Source organism: Clarias gariepinus, chromosome 2 (genome assembly GCF_024256425.1).
Source record: "Clarias gariepinus isolate MV-2021 ecotype Netherlands chromosome 2, CGAR_prim_01v2, whole genome shotgun sequence".
Classification (NCBI taxonomy): Eukaryota; Metazoa; Chordata; class Actinopteri; order Siluriformes; family Clariidae; genus Clarias; species Clarias gariepinus.
In genome coordinates this window covers 16,796,806-16,818,574 of record NC_071101.1, presented here as the reverse complement: position 1 = coordinate 16,818,574, position 21,769 = coordinate 16,796,806, and the positions used below count along the sequence as shown (strand labels likewise).

Genomic DNA, 21,769 nt, shown 5'->3' with positions numbered 1-21,769 from the left:
AGTTACAATCTTTATTTAACTAGGAATTGCGTGCTAAAAGGAGTGTGTCCAGACAGTCACACAATGCAATACACAATACACACACACTGTGTGTGTGTGTGTGTGTGTGTGTGTGTGTGTGTGTGTGTGTTCATTATCACTTGCTGCTGGATTGTGTACATTCTTTAAAATGTCTTTCTGATGATCTGTTTGCTGTGCTCTGCTGCCCTCTTGTGACAGATTTTATATTGCAAAAATGTTGAACTCTTGTGTTTTATTTGGTCATCTTTCAGCTTCAAAGCTTTTAATCTTTAGCTACTAACCATCTCCTAAATATCTAAGAGGGGGTGGCCGTCACACTCCGATGAAGACCATAAAGTTCCCACCAAGTCTTAAAAATATTAAAGAACGCAGCAGGAAGTGTTTCAAAAAAGAAAGAAAGAAAATGTGCATTAATCAAGTTTGTACTACTTCTTAGCCACAAGAATTTTTGATCATGTTGTCCTTAGTTTACCATCATGCACGTGATCACAGACTCACCGGGTCCAGTGAGATCCAACCGAGTTATTATTATTATGATTATTATTATAATTATTATGTTTGATCAGATTAAACTATCTTGTGTTCGTCAGGTTGGTTTAAATACCGCGACTCTCATTGCTTTTCATCGTCGAGTGATGGTGTGAGAAAGTGGATGATTTTTTTAACGTTACCCAGACGTGCTGATACCCTGCTGCATTTAGAACAAGAGCTTAATGCGGCCTTCTTAAAACACTGCATGGTCATACCAGAGTCATAGCACGAGCTTAAAGAGGGCTACATTGAGGTAGCAACAATGACGACTCCGTCAGAACGCCATTCTGTCTCTCCTGTCTGCGGCACGCTTGTAGTACATGGATGAAGAAGTGTTAGACACGCTTTTTAGTTTGTTTGTTTTTAAACACGTCCAAAATAAATAGATAAATAAATTAACCACACTGCAGCTTTACATTCAGGTAAATCCATATCTGCTTGTACCGCGTCTCAAGTTGTACAAGATCTTCCTGCCTTCCCTAATTTTTTTAAGACGCAGTGTGAACGTGTCTCGGTGTGACGCCCCCTCTAACTTCTGCATCATTAATGTTCTTTATCATTTATTCGTTAATATAATTTCTGTGAATTTCAGCGTAAATGATCTTTTTGGTGTTTTCCTTTTTCCTCCTCCTTTTATACAGACCTTCAAACGACTCATTCCTGATGAGGTAGGTGTAAAAGTCTGTGTGCGTTCCCACCCCATACACACACACACACACACACGTTCTGTGTGTGTTTGTGTTGCTTGGCTAACTCCCCTTACACTGTTTGTTTCCACATGTAACAGCACGCATGACTTGTTATCCTCACCTCCACCACCACCACCACCACCCTTGTTGACCTTTAACCTATACCCCTTACCCTCCACATATTTTGTGTGCGTGCTCGCGCAGTGTTTGTCTGCGTGCAGTGTGCTTCATGTGTTTAAACATGCCTGTGTTTAGCATGAGGCCCCTTAAACCAAGAAGTGTTTTTAAAATGCATTCTGAAAGACTTGCTTTCCCCCATCTACCTTTATTAATAATATTAATAGTAATAAACTATAACCTGTCTCTAACCTCTTCACTGAGCTCGAGTGCAAGACCCCCACCTCCCCCTTGCCCCAGTCAGTGTTTCAAAGGAATCCTCTAGCTTTCAAACTGGATGTTAATGCAACTTTAAATATAAGTGACAGTAATGTATGACGAAAGGCAGTAAAGATTTCTGCACCATGCAGGCGTCCTGCTTTTATTGTTGCTTGTGATAAATGATGCCCATTGATACAAAACATGCGCGTCATTTTTTTTTTCTTCTCTCTCCTCTATTTAAAAATGTTTACACTGCTGGTTTCTGCAACATTTAACATGTTAAAAAGGAGAAAAATCTATAAAGATTTTTTGGGCACAAATTCGAAAACATTCCTGATGGTTCTGACTTCACCAAACGGTTAAATCTCTTTACTGTATAGACAAAATGTCCAGTTTATTTCTAAAAGCCTAACCTATACAGAAAGTACTGCCGATTCATTAAGGGGGTTTACAGATTGTTACCCAAACAGGTGTTAAAACTTTCAGACCATTTAAAGCATTTCCCTTTTAAGAGAATTTCTTTTTTCCCCTTTCTCCTTATCTCACACTACAGACGCAGTAGATAAGAGGTTCGATTGAAAACGCTGGAGTATTCCTCTTTAAAAGAAACGCTGACTTGGCTTTTCATTGCATGGTTTAAGCCATACAACAGATTTTATTCAGCATTATCTTTCAGAATGCACCTCTATACTAATCTGACACCTCGGTGACATTTTAGAGTTGTGCTGTGTGTGTGTGCGCGTGTGTCTTTGTGCGTGTGTTTGTATGCTTGTTATGTTGTGGTCAAATGTGCTGAAGTGTACAGTTTGTAGCAGTTAATTAAATTTAGGTCCCCACTTTTACAGTATTCCTACAGGAGCACGCTGTAAGCATCTGATCGTGTACAACAAGGTTTAATGACCTGCAGTGCCACCTACTGGCTGCTCTTTGTGTTGTACTCCTAGATTTACTTTATAAAAGCAGTAATTTGGTTATCCACAAAAAAAATCATCAAACGTGGTGGATATTAACCAAGGCTGCTAGGCTAATGCATCTAACTATGAAAGGAAACTTGTAGCCTATACTTTAGTTCACTGTGTAAACTGAAACATTTCACACACTCGTCAGACCGAATTTTGTTATTCAGTGATCTGATTGTGCACTTCAACAGTCAGAGAGTAAGAGTTTACAGTAGTAGTATACCATCATATACATAAATAAATAAAACTATTATGCATGAAATAATATACAAAATGTTATTTTTGACTGTAAATAAAATAATCATCCCCAGTACTAAGCTCTTAGTTAATACAAAAACAAACAGCCAATTAATACCTTCACCTGTCCACAATTGGATTAAAATTGGATGTAAAAACAGTGACTGGAAATTAGGGCTGAAATGATTTCTTGAGTAATTCGATTACAAAAAATGATCGAGGCAAAATCTTCTGCCTTGAAGCTTCTTTTAATTAATTTTAAAATCTTGCGTTATGTTTTTGCGCAATTATTACACAGTGCGCTTCCTGATGCAAGCCCCCACAAAGCGGAAGGAAACGCGCTATACATATATAAGTTTTTGCATCTGGGAAAAGGCTTAAAATAAGAATCTATGGCACTGTAATGAACTTAATTAATCTCAGTCAACTTTAAGCTATTCCTTGTATTGCGAATAATGACAATATTTTTGATAAAATGTGGTATGCATTTAAGAAAAATAAAAGTAGATTTTTCCAAAAAGAAAACCAAATTAATCTTTGTTTCTGTTATATATTTTACATTGCTGTTTAATTAAGCAAAATTATATTTTATCCGATTACTCGGTTAAATTTTTGGTAAAATACTCGATTACTAAAATATTTGATAGCCACAGCCCTACTGAACCAAATAAACGTGTTAAACATTATTATACAATCTTACATACACGGTATCAAAAAACCACTGTACATGTACATACTGTATTGTTCTCGTAGCTGTGACAAATTCTTTCATGAAAACTCCATATGATTTATTTATTCCAGTCTGTAATTATGAAAAAACATGAAAATTTGAAATCTGAGTGATGATGATGATGATGATGGTACCCATCATTCTGTCTTTTGTGAGCACTTTATTGCTGAAATTATTAAATAATGTTCATTTTGATGCCTTGAGAATTTTTTTTTCTAGTTTTGCTTCACTCCACAGTGATAGGCTTCAGACTCAAGGGGGTGTGGCCAAAATGGAAATCAGAAATATGTAGAATAATATTTTCATGCATAAATGCAGTTACTCTGCTAATATTTTTACGAGTCTGTGAGATGTTTGCGGTTATCAGCGGTGAAGCTACATGTGTCTTTTAATCACTGGCTAAATTAGCTTTATAGCTTTAGAACCCAACGTTAGACACCAGGGCCCATATTTACAACGCTTCTTAAGCCTAAAAGTTGCTCCTAGGGATGAAATTCTAAAAAAAATTCCTAAAATTATGACATTTTCTTAGAATTTCCCCTTAAATTTAAGACTAAATTTCATTAAAGATCAAAATGATTCATGAAACATCTTAGCCCCAAAAACAGCTCCTATGGTAAAAATTAAGAGTAGAGAGGATGACTTTTAAGAGGCTTAAGAGTTTCTATAGCAGAGGAAAAAAATGGCGGAAAGAAGATATTTACCAAACACTAAAAGAAAACACTGCTCATCCATCCAATTTGGTTTTCTTGTTTGTTTGTTTTTTATCTCCTTCCATCCACTTGGATTGTTGACTACATACCATCCAAAATGCAACTGAAATAAACTGTCCTGTAGTCATGTAAATTGGTAAAAGCTGAGACATTTTGCTCCCATCAATCTAAAATAAATTATAATAAAATCAGGATCATAAATAAATGTATGGACATAAATAAAGTAACTACTGTGTGGAAACTGGTTTCTTCAAAAGTAGACACATTTTCAACATTTGGCTGTTTTAATTAACTGTAAGATATTTAGCCTATAAAAGAAACTTTGCATAAAGTAGCCCGTATTCATGATTATACAATTTCTTTATATACAACATTATGATTTTACCGTCTGTTCTATTATCATTCATTCTATTTTTAAGAGCGCATTTCAAGACTTTTACAGAGATTATTTTTATCAACCCATCACAGTCCTTGAATTGCTGCATAATCCCTAGCAATGGGGTCAACCACACCTCCTCACCAAGCTCTGAGAAGTTTTCCAAATCACTTTTAATCTAGGACTCCCAGCTAGAACGTTTTAAGCTAAGATAGGCGCGCTCTCAGAAAATTTTAAGAAGGTTTATGAATACGGGCCAGATATTTATCTTTCTTTAAGTTAACATGGGTCTCAGCATTTTATAAAGCATGTGTGCTTCATAAAGTAACAAGTGGCCACTGATGAGTGGCCACTAAATGAGAACTAAATCAAAGATTTTGGTAACTACACTGAGTGTAACATCTGCATAGTGACACTAAACAGCTGAACAACTTCACTTTTCCGTTTACCTCTGAGAAACGAAAAGCTGTATTTTGTTTGTTTATATTTAGAATGTTTATAAAAGTACATGAAGTAGGCGCGCACACACACACACACACACACACACACACACACACACACACACACACACACACACCTTCCCTGAGCCCTCGGTCAACATCTAATGACCATCGATATGCAAATGAGTCAAGACGTAGCCTAACGTGGTGTCGTGTCAGATCTCAGCGGTCACGGAGTGGAAAGACTTTGAAGCAGTTGCAGCGTTTTTTCAGTTACAACAAGCACAGCGATAAGTCCATGTTGTTTCACTTTTTGACATAGTGACTCTAAACAGCTAAACAACTTCACTTTTCTGTTTACCTCTGAGAAAAAAAGCTGTATTTAGTTTGTTTATATTCAGAGTAACACCTTCCAACCACCTCTCATAGTCTATTGTTAGTTTTAATGATTTGGCAGAAACTAATTATCACTACATAAGTACCCCAACACCATTGATCATGAGTTTCAGCTGAAACTAATTCTATACATGCAACAGAAAATGTAGATGCAGATTCCAAATGTATAAAGATACATGCTATATATATATATATATATATATATATATATATATATATATAATATAATATAATATTGTTTTAGCGATAATCTCACGGAGGCGAGTTCAGAACTAAATCGCTGCTCCGAGACGTTCAGAAGCTTTAAATAGAATGAACAAACTAATAAATTTTCTTCATATGATATAAAATTAAGTAGAGCTTTCCTTTTTGTTATAGTACGAAGCCCCTAGATGGACAAAGGAGGAGAATAACGGCAGAAAAAAGTTATGCCAATTCCTTTGTCCCCTTAGAGACTCTGTAGTAGGTTTTCTCAGTTGAATATGACAAAAAGATACAGCTGATTATCAACGCGGGAATGAATGGCCTATTGTCCAAGTGTAAGTTTATCTTGGAGCTAAACTATTTGCTTTGGGTGAAAGCGCCATCTAGTGATAATTGTGTGTCAGCAGCAGCTTCCCATTCAAAACAATAGGCGGTCAAATGACCGCGTTATAAGTAGGTGACACTGGCGTGGCGCTTCTAGTAATAAAGGTGAGTAGTGGGGTGACACCTCATTCTATTAGCTCTGATCCAATCACTCTGCAGGGTGCGTTTGCTGTGTCTTTGAGACATCTTGGATAATGTGGTCATCTTCATGTCCCCCCTATCCCTCCCTTTACTCAGTTAGTTACCCCACCACACTGACCTTTGCCCTTTCACTGTGTGGCAGCTGGAGCGCTTCACAAGCATGCGTATAAAGAAGGAGAAGGAGAAGTCGAGCTCTGCAAGCCAGAGACACTCTGCCGTGCTGTACGAAGTCCCATCACAGGCTGCCATGCTGCAGGACCACAGCGACGACTACATCCTGGAGCTCTTCGAGCAGATGCTGGTGAGAGAGTTGATCTACAATAGCTGTCTGTGTGAGAGTGGTTAGTCAGAGATGGCTGTTATCGCACTTAATATGGAATTTAAAATGCTTAAACCACTTAATATTCACATAGATTAGAGTGTTAATGGGTTTCTAATTTTATACAGTTCGAGAGTGAACACAGGCAGTGAAAGGTCTGCTTTATAAAGAAATGAAAATCATCATATTGTTACCATAGACCTTAATGTGTGCAGTCATGTGGTGTTTATTTCATTGATGGTTCAATATACACGTTCAATTAATAGCATACGAACAGGGGTGTTCATGTCAAACCGGGACTTTCTTGTGAAGGAAGGCGTAAAACTGATTGAGAGAGGAACGCTGGAGTATGGCAGAAGACTTGAAGCACATTACGGTGATGAGACTCTTAGCCGCATTAAAACCTTTGAACCGTGCAAAAGTTTTAAAGAAGGCAGTATGTCAGTGAACGATGAACCCGGTCAGGTTGGAACGGAGACCGTGGCATTGTTTTGGGCGAGTGGAACGCCTGATCCATGGAAATTAACAGATAACTTGTCGCCAACGAGACCGATTTACAGGAACTTAGCCTGGAGTTATTGCCACATTTTTAAGCCATTTCCTCATGTTTGAGCCATTAAAGGAGTTCCTGCGAGGCCAAAGTTTCAGATATGCAGCAGGTAGTATGATCATGGCTCTTATGTACTGAGAACACTTTCTAACTGGATTTTTAAATCAAATATTGATTTCTATAGAGAAATAGAGTTTTTACTCTCATATCTGTTCTGTCACCCACCCGGTTTGATTTGAACACTTCTTATGCTCCGTGTACTTAGGATTAGTGTAGTGTCCTTAAAAGTACACTAAAGATTCAGTTACAGGAGAAGTTTCACAATGACTTTTTACTATTTTAATATCACTTTAGGGATCATGTGATCTAAAATGGTGGAATATGAATTCTATTTTCATTTCATTAAAAGAATCACACTAGTGTGCGTGTGTAAATTGTTAGCTAGTGCATCAATATGATTTACCAAAATATGTGGAAAACTTTTTACGACTTAACTGTTTAATTGCAATGTCATTTAGCCGTCTCATTCTCTCTCTTTTTCTCTCTTAACGCTCTCCAGGTGGACATGAATCTGAATGAGGAGAAGCAGGTGCCGCTGAGACAGAAGGACATCGCCATAAAGAGAGAGATGGTCTCTCAGTACCTACACACATCCACAGCTGTGAGTAACACACACACACACCCCTACAGGCCTGTAACTTACGACCACCTCTTGATCAGCGAGTCACATTCTGTGCTCTGGAGCCCCCTTAAGGTGGGACTGTGCGCTGCAGGTGAAGGAGCAGTGTTCACTACTTTGATTCTCCTGATCGATCGTCCATTTGAATTCCCCAAGATCATGATTGGGAAAGTCAGCAATGTGAGGTTGAAAGACATATGTAGTGACTTTTATATACTAATAATGTTAAAGCAATAATATATCATAAAGTGGAAATGCTGGATTAAAGTGACTGTCAGAAATTTACTGAAAACAACTGGATTTTAGACAAACATTTAAAACATACATAACACTACTGAGTTTAACTATTTGAAACGTTGAAGTGTGACAAGGAATGAGGCAAAGAAATGTAATCAATGTTTTCTGTCTGGTAAAGCTATTAGCTGATTTGGAAACAAATTAAATATTCTTTTCTACAAATACACACAGTAAGGGACATGGATGACGTTACATTATCCTAATGTGGATCTGTGATTTGTACGAAACTATGAAGTGCGCTTTAATTATGGAAAGTTTATTGATGCACTTAAATTGGTTTGGTAAATTGATATTAATCATTTTTGTGTGTGTGTGTGTGCAGGGCCAGAGCCAGAAGGAGAGCTCCAAGTCAGCTGTGATGTACATCCAAGAGTTAAAAACTGAACCCAGAGACCAACAGCTACTCAGCTGCCTGGAGTCTCTGCGTATCTCCCTCAATAACAACCCTGTCAGGTAACACACACACACACACGCTCAGACTCTTGTTTACACAGAGACGAGGTATAAATGTGTTAAGTATAAGTGTTTGTGTGCGTCTTACAGCTGGGTGCAGACATTTGGAGAGGAGGGTTTGAATTTACTGCTCGCCTTCCTAAAAAAGCTCCAGGATGAGAAGGACGAGAACCCGTAAGACACCCGCACCACCGTACACACACACAGACACACACACACACCTGTATTATGGCATGTTTATATGGACGTAAAAATACTGAGACCGCAGACAAATCCTCAGATTGATCTCCATTACCTTTTTATTACTTGGCATGTGTTTCTTTTTATTTCCGATGTAATTTGCTGATGTATTTCATTCTAAATGGATACACTACCAATCAAAAGTTTCGGATCTCTTGCATATTTGTTTGTTTTTAGTGATTTATTTTCTAAGTTGTACAACAATACTGGAAATTCCCAAACTATTAAATAACACATAGGGTATAAGGTAATTATGTAACAACAATAACAGTCAGTTGTTATTTTAAGACATGAGGGTCAGCTGTTCTGGAATAGTTCTTGCAGTCCATTCTTGCAAAACCCATCCATCACCATGATCAAACCGTCTCTCATGAAGACCATACCAGGAAAGCAAGACTTAAACTTACCTCTGCTGGAGGGGAGAAGATTATTTAGAGTCAACAACCTCAGAAATCACCAAACTTTTGACACAGATTAGGCATGAGAACACTGGCCGAGATCGAAGCCTGCTTTAAGGTCATATCTGTGTCGGGTTTCACTTAAGCTGTTGTAGTGTATGAGACAGTTAAATAAAAATCAGTGAAAGCTCTACAGCTGTTTTATCTGTGGTTTATTCTCTGCACTTGATCTGTCACTGATGTCATGCTGTTGCTGATATTCATTGATCTCTCTCTCTCTCTCTTTCTTTCTTTCTCTCTCTCTCTCTTTCTCTCTCTTTTCTCTCTAAGGAGCTCTGGTGTTGGAGTAAAATGCCAACATGAGATCATCCGCTGCCTCAAAGCCTTCATGAACAACAAGGTGAGAGGATGCACTCAGTGCTTGGCAGGTGGATTACACGTGTGTGTGTGTGTGTGTGTGTGTGTGTAACTGATGCTCTGAGCCACTGCTCAGGTACTGACTGTACAGATTTATCTGTATACGCCAAAATTTATGGTAATGCATCTTTAAACCCCTGAAAATCAGAAATCAGTACAACTGGCTGGCAGATTTCTAGTTGTATATTAACTAAATCTTTCCTACTGCTTTTTCAGCAGCTTATCCCTGTGGGTTTATAAATCCTATTAGAAACATATGCTGGTGTAAAACAAAGTAGAAACAGAAGAAGCACAGATCTTTATCTTCTCTATGGTCTATATGGGCCCAGAACTGCTGTATTTTAATCATCTTTAATCTATATATCAATATAATGGCATGATTTCCTGAATTATATTAATGAGCGAGACCCAGCTTAGATGTTATTGAACTGTTACATAGACGTGATTGAATATAAATGATTGTTGTGTTTCAGTACGGTTTGAAAGCCATGTTAACGTCACCCGACGGTATTCCTCTCCTGGTTCGAGCCATTAATCCTGTTGTCCCTCATATGATGGTGGACGCTGTCAGACTACTGTCAGCCATCTGCATCCTCGAGCACCCCGAGAACCTGTAAGTGTCTGTGCGGGTCTGTACTAATCTCTCTATCTCTGAGCAGTGATTTTAATAGGACTGAACATGAGTGAGTGATACTGATAGATACAGATGGGTAATGGTGGTGTTTATTGATGGATGTGTGGGGGAGTAAAGGCCAAAACACATACAAATTACAATACAAGTTGTTTTGATGCTAAATAATTACGACCATATTTTAGTTATAATTTATTTACTTTTTAAAAGAAATCTAAAAGTTTTAACATCCATCTAGCTACAGTATGTGTTCTTTCAAGCAACACTGTTAGTCAAAGTATAACAATGTTATATCACACATCTTAATTGCCTTTACACTAATAAAATGACTCTTTTAAACATGGTTTAAACAAGTAAATTTAGTTCTTTAAATAATAATTTTTATCTAGATTTAATATTAAATAATAGAAACTGACTCTCGAACATGAATATAGCCGTAGAAGCTGGCATGGCGTTTAAAAAAAAAATTACGTTTTTTGCTAAAGACCACACTACCTAAAAATGTTAAAATACATTTATATGTTTAGTTACAATTTTGATATCAGCCAGTGTTAAAATGCTACTTTTACTCAAGTTTAGGTGGAGGTGTCAGTGTCAAATGATGCATTTAGGCTTGCTGCTTAAAGGGCACGATATTTAGACCCCTGTGACTGGCTGAAGAGCTGTGATCGATAGTACCTGTCATTCCTCCCTTCTGAGAGAGCTCGGCCAATCAGCTCTCTCCGCTGCGAGAGGCCACAGCGTTACCCAGGAATCGAGCTCGAGGGCTCCGGATGATAGGACGAGGACTTTGCTACCGCGCCACTCAGAAACGTCTTATTTTTTAAGATCGAGTCAGTCAAAGGACAGCTGCAAAATCTGCTTTATAATTTTGCTTGTTGTTGTGGCCAGCACTGTGGCCTCGCTCCTCCATGGTTGAGGGCCCTAGTCCCACCTTTGTTAGCATGTGCATGGAGTTTTTATGTTGTCCTTGTGATTAGTGGAAAGTCAAAAGGATGTGCAGAGTAGGCGAACTGGCCAAATGGCCCATAGTGGGTAACTGAGTGTGTGCGCATGCTTGTGACCTGCGATGGATTGGCACTCTGTCCAGTACAGTATGTACCCTGCCTAGTGCCCTGAGTTCCCTGACATAGGCTCCATGGCTCCCGTGACCCTGTAAAAGAAGAGCATTATAGAAAATAAGTGAGTTAGAGAGACGGATGGAGAGTGAAGTGATTTTGATTATACCGCACCATCTCCAAAAATCTCACCTCACTTACCCGCCACTGAAATCGAACTGAAATTTATCCTGAATTGCTAAGTAATGTCGAGTTGAAATGATGTAACCGTGACACGAATCCTGATTCGACCGTTCAGAACTTTTAAAGTGTGTGTTTGTGATTTGTATTGCAGTCATGAGCGCGTGCTGGAGTCTATAACTGCGCTGGCTGAGGAGAGAGAGGTTGAGAGGTTCCAGCCCCTGCTGTCCGGCATGCGCAGGTCCAATATTGCTCTCAAGGTAATATACAAGGTTTAATGAGCAAGGAAGTACAAATCTGGTGTAATGAAGTCACAGAATTACATTGTCTACATATTTTTCTTTCTGTTGGAACTCAGAGAATCAAGAAGAAAATAAAATGCTGTGAGAGCCTTTGTGAGTTATCTGTACCTGTCTCACTCGTCTGTGTGTGTGTGTGTGTGTGTGTGTGTGTGATGCATGTGCTCAGGGAGGCTGCATGCAGCTCATCAATGCTCTGATCAGCAGAGGAGAGGAGCTCGACTTCAGAATTCACATACGCTCCGAGCTCATGAGACTGGGCCTGAGGGATCTGCTCGCTGTAAGTTTAATTCACAAACTTCACTTGTTCTAGCAGGACTGCCGCTGATGTGCTGTGTGAATATGAAGATAAATGACTGCCCTGTTTAAAGTGTATTAAAGCAATCTATATTCAATGTTTGTTGAAGGCCCAAGTAAGTAGTAAAAGGGTTTGGTAGTTTTTCTAGATCTTAACTCTTTGAAAAGGCCAGGATTTATGCATTTGCATAAATATACGCATGGTAGGATAACAGTCTTGGGTTACATTTGAATGTTAGCCAGTATAAGCATAACTGTATCACTGAACCTCCTTTTCATAAAAATCTTATCAGCATTAGTCTTAGTCTTGGTTAGCTTAATACATGTAGATTAATTCAGTGGGTATCATGTAATATGTCTTTATTATGAGGGATATAAAAGTATGCACACATTTCCTTTTGATACGACTGGTGATCATAATGTGTGTGTGTGTGTGATTGTTGAGCAGGAGGTGAGGAACATAGAAAATGAAGAGCTCCGTGTGCAGATGCAGGTCTTTGATGAGCAGGCTGAGGAGGACTCAGAAGACCTGCGCTCCCGTCTTGAAGATGTGCGCGTTGAGATGGAATATCCTTCCTAATGGTCATGGAGGTCATTAAGTTTTTTATTTGTTGACATCAGCATACTGGAAATGTGCATTTCCACCAGGACCAGTCAGTACCTTAGGGTTCAGTTAGCATGTTTTTTTTTTTTTTTTTAAAGAACCCCCTGTTAAATGTTGAATTGCTTTCTGTTTGAGCTGTTTTTTTTTTACTGTGCAGTAATAATGGGAATCAGCAGGGAACACTCGATTCGATAGGGAATATAAATAGGGTTAAGAGCGTTGATCGAGGTTTCAACAGGCGGCATAGTGAGCATTAGTGGCTCAGCTAGGGTTATTTCTATCCTGGTGTTTTATCCAAACCTGCCCTAGTTCGAAATACCCCAGTTCGATATATACATACTGTATATATTTCTGATTTTAAGATATTGAATCTTTTAAAATTCAACAATTTGACAATTGAAATGAAAATGAGTAATTAAATGCAGCTCATTCATTTTTTTTTCCATTTAAAAAACAAGCGCAGCATTTTAACAATACAATCTTTAAATAAAAGAGATTAACTAAGCTCCTTTAGTTAAACAAAACACGTCTTTGTGCTGTGTAGTCTGGAGGATGCCAGTGCATTACCAGTTTAGACTGTAGGATTATAAAGAAACTGCGACATTTTGCTGTCTACAAATTCAACTCGACAATGAGCATGCAAGTCACACGACTAATTAGGTGTTCTGAGACTGGTGAAAGCTTGTGTGATAAGTGAGAGTAGTCCATCAGCAGAATTAAAAGAAGCCGAATAATCGGACACTTTTTTATTTATTTATTTTTTTTAAATGTCCGTAACTTTTGATAATGTCATGCCATAAAATTTCATGTCTGTTGCAACACTAGGAAGCTTGTGAGCTCGGCACAGATTTGGTTGTATCTGAGGTCGATTACAAATCCCCTGACCGATCAGGCTAAAATTTAGCCATTTCGCGTCACAGGCCGATTGTGCAACTCTGGTAAAAATGTTAAAACAAAATTAATGAATAATAAATAAAATACATTTTTTGAGTCAGTGTGGTGACATTTTATGAATCGCCACACAAAACTAATCTGATATTTTTCCCCATACATGCTCTGCAGAGAAAAAAGTATCACATGGAAAGGTCTACATGTAGCTCCTGGATCAACCACCAGGTGTCTCAAGGGTTCCAAAACAAAATAAAAAGAATTAAAAAAAAAAGCCAGTGAGAATTTTAATTAGCATTTTGTGTTGCTTATTTTTTTCTCATATGGTGATTAAAACATTAACTCGTCCTTTGTTATTACTTATCTATTTTGGGTTCACTGATATATTTACACATTACTTAGAAGTCAATTATTTTCATTGACTGTAGCATTCTGAATTTCATCCACCAGATGGTGTGCGGAAAAACCAGTGGTGGCTGATTTTGTCTGTCTTTAATAACCCCGAAACTCATTCATGTAACGATGAAGTGATTCATGTCTAGGACATTTTGTTCATAGCCGAGCACATTTATTAGCTTTGAACAGCTCAGGAAAGAGAAATGTTCTTTATAATAATACTGATGTTTGTATTCTGTGTCCGTACCTCTGCTGTGTTTGTGTATTGTACTGTATTGGCATCTTCCTTAACAGCCTCTTGTTCACTGACGTGATGGAGGTGTTCCAGGTGCTCCTGAACACTGTGAAGGATTCAAAAGCTGAAGGCTACTTCCTGTCCCTCATGCAGCACCTGCTGCTCGTGCGCAACGACTACCTGATTAGGTACGACCTCTGATGCCTTACCTTGTAATTTCCGCTTGGTGACCTTGAGAGCTCTGTGAGCAATGTGAAAAGGAGCTGTAGAGACCGAAGGGAATGTAAGCAGAATGAAGGCTAAGGGTGTGAGGTTATAGCAGGCCTACAATCGCCATGATCAGTTCAGCTTGATGTGCGCACGGCATTGTATCGAAACAACCTGTAAATAAACCATGAAATAAACCTCCTGGGATAGGGTCCAGGTCCCCGCGACCCTGAATACAGGATAAAGTGGTATAGAAGATGAGTGAGTGAGTGATCCCTTTTAATTACACTGCCTGATTTGCACACGGCACTACATTCACCTGCCTTTATATGGTATTTATGGGCATTACATATTTTAATTAAATGCTAATTTAATGTTAATCCCATGCACTTCTAATTCAAGATCTAGTGGGCTTCATTGTTGATCTCGCCTGAATAAGTGCAGATTGGGATGGTTAAGAGCATTTGGTGCATCTTACGTTGATGTGTCATTTATTTTTCCCCTCAAGTTTGAGAGAATATTGCTGTCTGAGGCCCACTGTGTGTTGACATTGGACTCAAGGATGCGTTATATTGTGTGATATTACCCGGAAGTAGAACATCGGTTTATCTCATTAACAAACCTGATCAAAAACAGATCTGTCCAACTTAACCAACCTGGTCAACCATCTGAAATATGTTTAGCTGTACTTCTCTGCTACTTTATCTACCCAAACTACTTGATATAAAAAGTATTGATGCTGCCACCTCACTAAACTGAACCTTTGTTATTAGTTGAAGTACAATTTACTTAAGTGCACCCCGGAGGTTTTCCTGTGCGAGACATTTTAATGTGCAGCTAAATGGCATGGCAGTCATGTTTTGATGCAGTTATCAGGTTCATATTACCCGTGTAAATGCCCTGCCATTTTTTCGGTGGTTTACCTTTAAGATTTTTAAAATAAGGTATAATTATTGATTTCTACCTAAGCAAGCCTGTATCTGCAAAGGTGTCAAAACGTTTTATGCTAAGACTCACATACTGTAGAATAAAGTCTTCATATAAAAGTTTTCAGTGAAACAGCCATAAAAAGCATGGGGGATAATATAATATATTCCCTGTGTAATATAGGGATAAGTTTGCTTAGAAAAGTGCTGTTGAGAACAAAAAAAAGCAGTTAGGTTGCACGATCAATTATAAACCAATTCAATTCTCCATGAATCATTTTTGAGATGGTTTCAGTCATCTGTGTTATAATGCAGCAGAAGTGGTTGGTAAACACAGTGTGATTTTAACGATGCTTTTAAGAGTCGCAGGGATTGTGTAAAGTCCTTCCTGATTGGCACAAGATTAAATATAAAATTGTCACCCTTTTTATTTTTCTTCTTAAATATGACATTATCTGGTGGACTGTTTTTGGTAACATTGCTAATGAGTATAATAGACAGATGTTACGCTTGTTACAGTACTGTGCAAAAGTCTTGAGCCACAACTAATTCCTTCATATATTATATTAAATTATTAGATTAAATTGAAGAAATGGGGACAGATGTTTTACTGTGACAGCCTACAAAGTGCCAAAATATGCTATTTAAAAAATGGTTGTTTATGTAACAACCTCAGCAGCGACCTTATTTCCCCTCTCGTCTTTTCCCACCACTCAGCATTCATTCAGCATCGCCAGGATCCTAATCACCAGCCTGATCATCTGTCATCATTTGCACCCATTTCCCACTGGTTTATACCTTAAGTTAGATGTTTTTTTTTGGTTTTATGATTAAATGATTCATATGTCACTGTGTTGGCTTTAAAAGTCCTCTCATGCTGTACACATAGAAGGACTGGACTGAAAATGAGAGACGAAAAAATCCTCCAGGAAGCCTGGAGATATATTCCTCAAGACTACATAAAAAATACAATAAAGTTTGACTCTTTGGAAGCACACTGTGAAGAAATGAGGGGTGACTTTAGACTTTTGCACAGAACTGTACGTTTGTCAGTTGGACATACACAGACGCTTTAAACCAGTAATTCACAGCAGAGTTTCTTTAAAAGTAAGTGAAATAAAGTCGCTGTGACACGGTGAAGCAGAGAGATGAGCTGTCACTCATTTCAGATTCATACGTCAATGGGTTTATCTGCGGGTTTCTTTGCTGTTTTCTAAACTAAAAGCTTCTATGCAAAATTTGTAATTACAGACACAACGCTTAATCCCACCGTATCACACCAATATGTTATTCTTGGAGGCACAGACTTGTTTAGAGCATCCCTCTACATGCTGTTGAAATACAGTTTCACTTCACTGGAACTTAAACTTGCTCCAGCATGACGTTGCCTCTGTGCACAAAACGAGCTCCACGAAGACATGGCTAGCCAAGAGCCTCGACAGAAGTTAAACCCCCACTCGAACACCTTTGGGGATAAACTGCACCCCAGACCTTAATCAACGGTCTTGTGGCTGAAAGGGCAAATCCAAACAAGCACGCTCCAAGATCTAATTTAAAGCTTTCCCACATAAGTGGACGTTAATAATGATGGCCAAGGCTGAAACAACTCCGTATTATATTCGCTTGTGGTTTCGCTCGGCTGTCGATATATATATTAAATACTGGCCATGTGGCGTATAAACCAGGCCTGATAACAGAAACATAGATCCCTATAATGATTTAAACTCCGGCTCTATCTGAGAATTTCTGCCAGAAAACATCCACGTGCATCAGCATGCAGTTTAATGAAACACAAAACCGCTACAACTAACTATTTTCATCTGGTGGGCTAAATTTGTACAGTACACACCAGACTTTATTTATTCATCCGCTTCCCCCATTCATTCGGATCAAACTGAGACACAGTAAACCTATTTGGTCACAGTGCGAGTCAGGTTCTTAACACTCGCAATCTTGTAATCCTTTGCGTGTTTAATCTCTGCGTTTGTTGAAAGGAGAAAGCGATCACCTTTCAGAGAACGAATTTGCTTTCAGGGTGCACTTATGGAGCACAAAGGAACACAAAGTGCAAATTAAGTGACTGGAGATACGCAAGAGGAAAATATGTAGGCTTTAATTATACACATCTATACTTTCCACACAGTGCAACGTTGAATAGGTGTTGGAGCGGAATGGCTGTCGATTGTGTAATTGCGAGCACATCTGAGCGAGGAGACGCGAGGCGAGCAGAGAAATAGAATCGATCCGGCGAGCGAGGAGAGGAGAACCGTGCAAAACGAAGCTTTTGATTGATGTCTTACACAGTTGTCATCGGCGTCTGTTTTTAAATTCATCTCTAATGGTAACTCAGCCCTATTAACACAATCAACTAGCTGATTGACACTCATGCACACAGACTCAACTTGGAATGAAATGCATCTTGCTATGTATTTATATACGTCTATTTTCAGAGTGCATTACAGGTTCAATGTTATGTGTCATGGCCATTTTTTTGTGGCTGCATACCCAGACATACTCACTTACCCACTCTCTCGCACACACTGCTGTAAAATGACTGGGCACAAAGAGAAATAAAGCTAAAACGACGACGATGATGATCGTGAAGAAGGAAAGAGAGGATTTGGTAGTCGAGAAGAGAGGGAGAGATGGTGAGCGAGGGTAAACGGTTCGGGGTTGTCAGACTTGTTGCTTTTTCCTCGTCAGCTTGATGTGATCTGACAGGCAGGAAATTGAAGTGTCTATGTCTGTCTGGGAGGTTTTGTGTGTGTGTCTCTACAGGTTTATAGCAAATGAGTGATGAAAGAGTTAAACAATAGAGACGATTTTTCACACTCCCCCCTGCGCCCCCCCCCAAAAAAATATAATAAAAGTGAACATGTGCGCGCGAACACACGTGCTGTTCAACTAGTTTGACCTTTGAATCTTTTTTGTGTCTGTATCTCCGTTATAGTTTTTTTTTTCCCCTCTCTTGGATGCCGTTCATTCATTCTTGTCACCCAAAAGGTTTTTACTTTCATTCTTGCCAGGTTTGTGTTGTTTCGCACACAATGCAATGCCGTAACACAAGACAATTTTGAAGGATCGATGTTAGAAATGAAAAGGACGTGATATGGCAGGAGTTGTAAGGTTGTAAGAAAGTGGTTGTAATAAAAGAAAAATAAAATTGGTGTGCTGGAAAGGGGAAAAAAAAGTGGAAGTTTTTTTTTTTTTTTTTTTCAAATATGCAATACCAGGTATTGAACATTTTTCCTTTGACAATGGAAAATCCAGAACAAAAAGCAGACACTAGATGTCTCTCTCGCTCCACCGAAGAAATGAGTCTCCGCCGGTGAAGAGGGCGGGGGGGTGCAGGCTGTATGTGAGGGGGACATGGACAGAAAAAAAACAAGTAGAAAGACTGATACCAAATAAAGTCGGGAGAGAAACAGCTTGGCGTAAAATGAAAGTATTGAATTACTTTCACACCAGGTCACAATGCCAGACTTCTTACAAATGGAGTGTGTCTGCAAGCACATCAAATATCTGACCATCAGGACAGGTATACACACACACGCGCACACACAAGCAGACCTATAGACTGGGGAAAATGACTTGAACTCATCATCTGTGTGTGTTAACTGAACATCCAGGCAGGACAGTGCTGTGTGCTGTAAACTCGTTATGCGTGTATGAACTCTGTGTTCGATCAGTGCGCGCTCAAACCCTTTTAGCAAGCTCAAGGTCACAGCCCGAATGCTTTCTGTCTCTTTATTGATTAAATCGCTCATTAAGGTCTGCCGTTAATAACGGCCTCTGCAGTTTGTCTCAGGGCTGCGGTCCGAACCGCTCAAGGTTGCTGCTGCTGTTCTGCAGTAAACGATTTGCCCTTTCTCTCTCTCTTCCCCCCCCCCCCCCCCCCCCCCCCCCCCACCCCCTTATTTCTCTTGCTGTCTGTGTTGTCACAGGCCGCAGTACTACAAGTTGATAGACGAGTGCATAGCGCAGATCGTGCTCCACAGGAACGGCTGCGATCCAGATTTCAAGTGCCGGAACCTACAACTGGACGTCGAAGGACTCATCGGTAATGAACATTCTCAGCTCTGTCCACAAGGTGGCATTGCAGAGCACTCAAGGTTAAGAGGGCACAAGAGGGGAACAATATGGGCTTTATTTTTCTCCTTTATGAAAATTTCCTTACTTTCACACTGATTCTTTCATTTATCCAAAGCCACACACACACATACTCTTTCTCTCTCTCTCTCTCTCTCTCTCTCTCTCTCCAAGCTGAGGGGATGAGAGTTGCAAAGCTGTGATGCTGTGGCAGAACTGAGAACTAAAACTGCTCTGATTAACCCAAATGTTTTATAAATCCTCTTAATTTAAATCCCAGCTAGAAATAGTTGAAGAGCAAGGATCTCATTCTATATAATTCGTGTTTCCACATGAACAGAAGGCACTCCTCAATCCTCCTCCTTAATAATTAGCCAGTAGAGACGTGTGAATAAATGGAAGTGAGATTCTCACACACACACACACACACACACACACACACACACACACACCACTCACCCTGAAATACGTATATCACAGCACAAGTATGATGACGTTTGCCACGGCAGAGCGTAATTCTACACATAGCTTTATTTGATCCGTGTAACATTTTGTTCATGTTTTATTTCGGCTCTTATAATTCAGCTCAGCGACTTTAGGGAGCGAAATTAACCAGAGCACCGATTAAAGTGGCAGTATCCAGACACTGAAATTACGTTTTTGGGATTTATAGACCATATGTTCACTCAAGTCAGTAAAAAAAAAACAACAACAAACAAACAAAAAATACAGTTGGATACAGAAACCACATCTGTAGAGCATTGCATCTAAAGAATCTTTCACTTATCATTTCCATGCATCATGCCGAGCTGTTTATTACATCTCCACGTTTAATAGACAGCTAAGATGCATGATGTTCTCATCCTCCACTCTTTCGATCTGAAGGTTTGTTCCTGGAGAATCAGGTGTGATTAAGCATCAACCAAGCTTCAGCGTCAAGCATTAACTCATTTCCACAACAGCTGAAGTAAACAAATAAAAAAATAATAAAATGAATAAATAAATCCAAACAGCATATACAGATTTACAGCATATACAGATTTTGTGTATTCTGTATTTCAGTATCAGTGTACAAATATCAAACCATATTTCAGATGTAATTCGGTTTATACAGTCTTCTGTTCTCAGCTTCCTTTAACAATGAATTCATTGGTCCACATTAGCTTTTTAATCAGTTTTAATCTTTGCCTGTTACTTATTTATCTTTTAAATCAGTTGCCACAATCTAGATGTTACAATCCAGATTAGTTCATCCGTTTCTCCCTTCACGCCAGCCGTCCTGCGATGTTCTACCAAGTTTGTCAGCAGCATACAGCAGTTAGCATACAAACCTGCCAGTCTAAGAGTGCTCTATAAAAGAAGACTAAGGTGTGCGTGTGTGTGTGAGATATTATCTGTGGTCTGTGTGCGTGTGTGCGCTCTCGTTCTTGTGCTGATCTCTAGGGTTGTATCCTGCAGGGATATTTTAAACTCTTTCATAAATGTGCTGCACTTTTTCTTCTCTCTCTCTCTCCTTCTCTCTCTCTCTCTCTTCTCTTCCAGCTAAAGGAGAACAGCCTAATTCCGCCCTGCCTACGTTATTTAAAGATTTCCTTTGAACCCTAAACACGGCTGGGTTTATAGGTTTTGCTTCGCCTTTTTTCTTTTTCTCCTATTGGCCTCACGTCCTATTTTGTATCAGTCTTAAAAGTATAAAAAAAAAGAAAGGGTTTCGTCTTCTCTGTCCATATGGTCTTTTTGTGTCCTACTTTGTCGCCTAGCTTCTATCTTTATCTTTAAACAGACAGTTCCTAGATTTTTTTTATTTTTTTATTTTTTGCAAGTCTTGGTTGATTTTCTATCATGTTCCTTTTCTTTCTTCTGCTTTGCCATCCTTTGTTCTGATTCTTACTTTGTCTTTGCTTCACATGTGCGTGTCTGTGTGTGCACGGGTGCGCATATGAAATGGCAAACGGGCATCTCCCACACATTGTGTCCGCCTCAGGCGCTCATTGCCACCTGTGCTCCCGTATTATCATATTCGCCTATAAGCTATTCTTCTTGGCCTTTAACTTACAGGTCAAGCGAAAGCTCTATCACATCTCCAGGCTCTTTCAGATCCCCCCCCAATAATTTGGATTGGTTTATCACAGAACATGATCTGCGAGGGCAAAAAGTACAAATCTCAGTGTGAGACCTGTAACATGCCGTCTTTTCTGCATGTTTGATTACAATAAAAACAATAATTTTTTATTGAGGGTGAACAAAATCTGAATAACAATCTATGCACTAATAATAGAAGTCTAAGACTTTTAACTGTTTAATTATAATGCTGTTCAGACTGCATAGGATTTCATGGAAAACAAAAATCTGTTAAGTATTAGCAGATTTTATATTGCCAAAAAAGTATTCGCTCACCTGACTGTCA

General features: G+C 39.0%; 1 protein-coding gene across 2 annotated transcripts in view; it reads left to right on the top strand.

The window, feature by feature from the left end:
- The window catches only part of LOC128542585 (protein diaphanous homolog 1), an 86,910-nt gene that overhangs the window by 44,009 nt on the left and 21,132 nt on the right, over window positions 1–21,769 (top strand). Inside the window, exons 2-13 of one of the 2 annotated variants that reach the window (XM_053512508.1) lie at window positions 1,194–1,220; window positions 6,342–6,500; window positions 7,628–7,729; window positions 8,367–8,497; window positions 8,588–8,671; window positions 9,466–9,535; window positions 10,026–10,165; window positions 11,576–11,681; window positions 11,890–12,000; window positions 12,466–12,584; window positions 14,212–14,328; window positions 19,218–19,333. In XM_053512508.1, the coding sequence (XP_053368483.1) occupies window positions 1,194–1,220; window positions 6,342–6,500; window positions 7,628–7,729; window positions 8,367–8,497; window positions 8,588–8,671; window positions 9,466–9,535; window positions 10,026–10,165; window positions 11,576–11,681; window positions 11,890–12,000; window positions 12,466–12,584; window positions 14,212–14,328; window positions 19,218–19,333 (1,282 nt within the window). The remainder of the gene's footprint in view (window positions 1–1,193; window positions 1,221–6,341; window positions 6,501–7,627; window positions 7,730–8,366; window positions 8,498–8,587; window positions 8,672–9,465; window positions 9,536–10,025; window positions 10,166–11,575; window positions 11,682–11,889; window positions 12,001–12,465; window positions 12,585–14,211; window positions 14,329–19,217; window positions 19,334–21,769) is intronic. The other variant, XM_053512515.1, reaches the window with a different exon arrangement.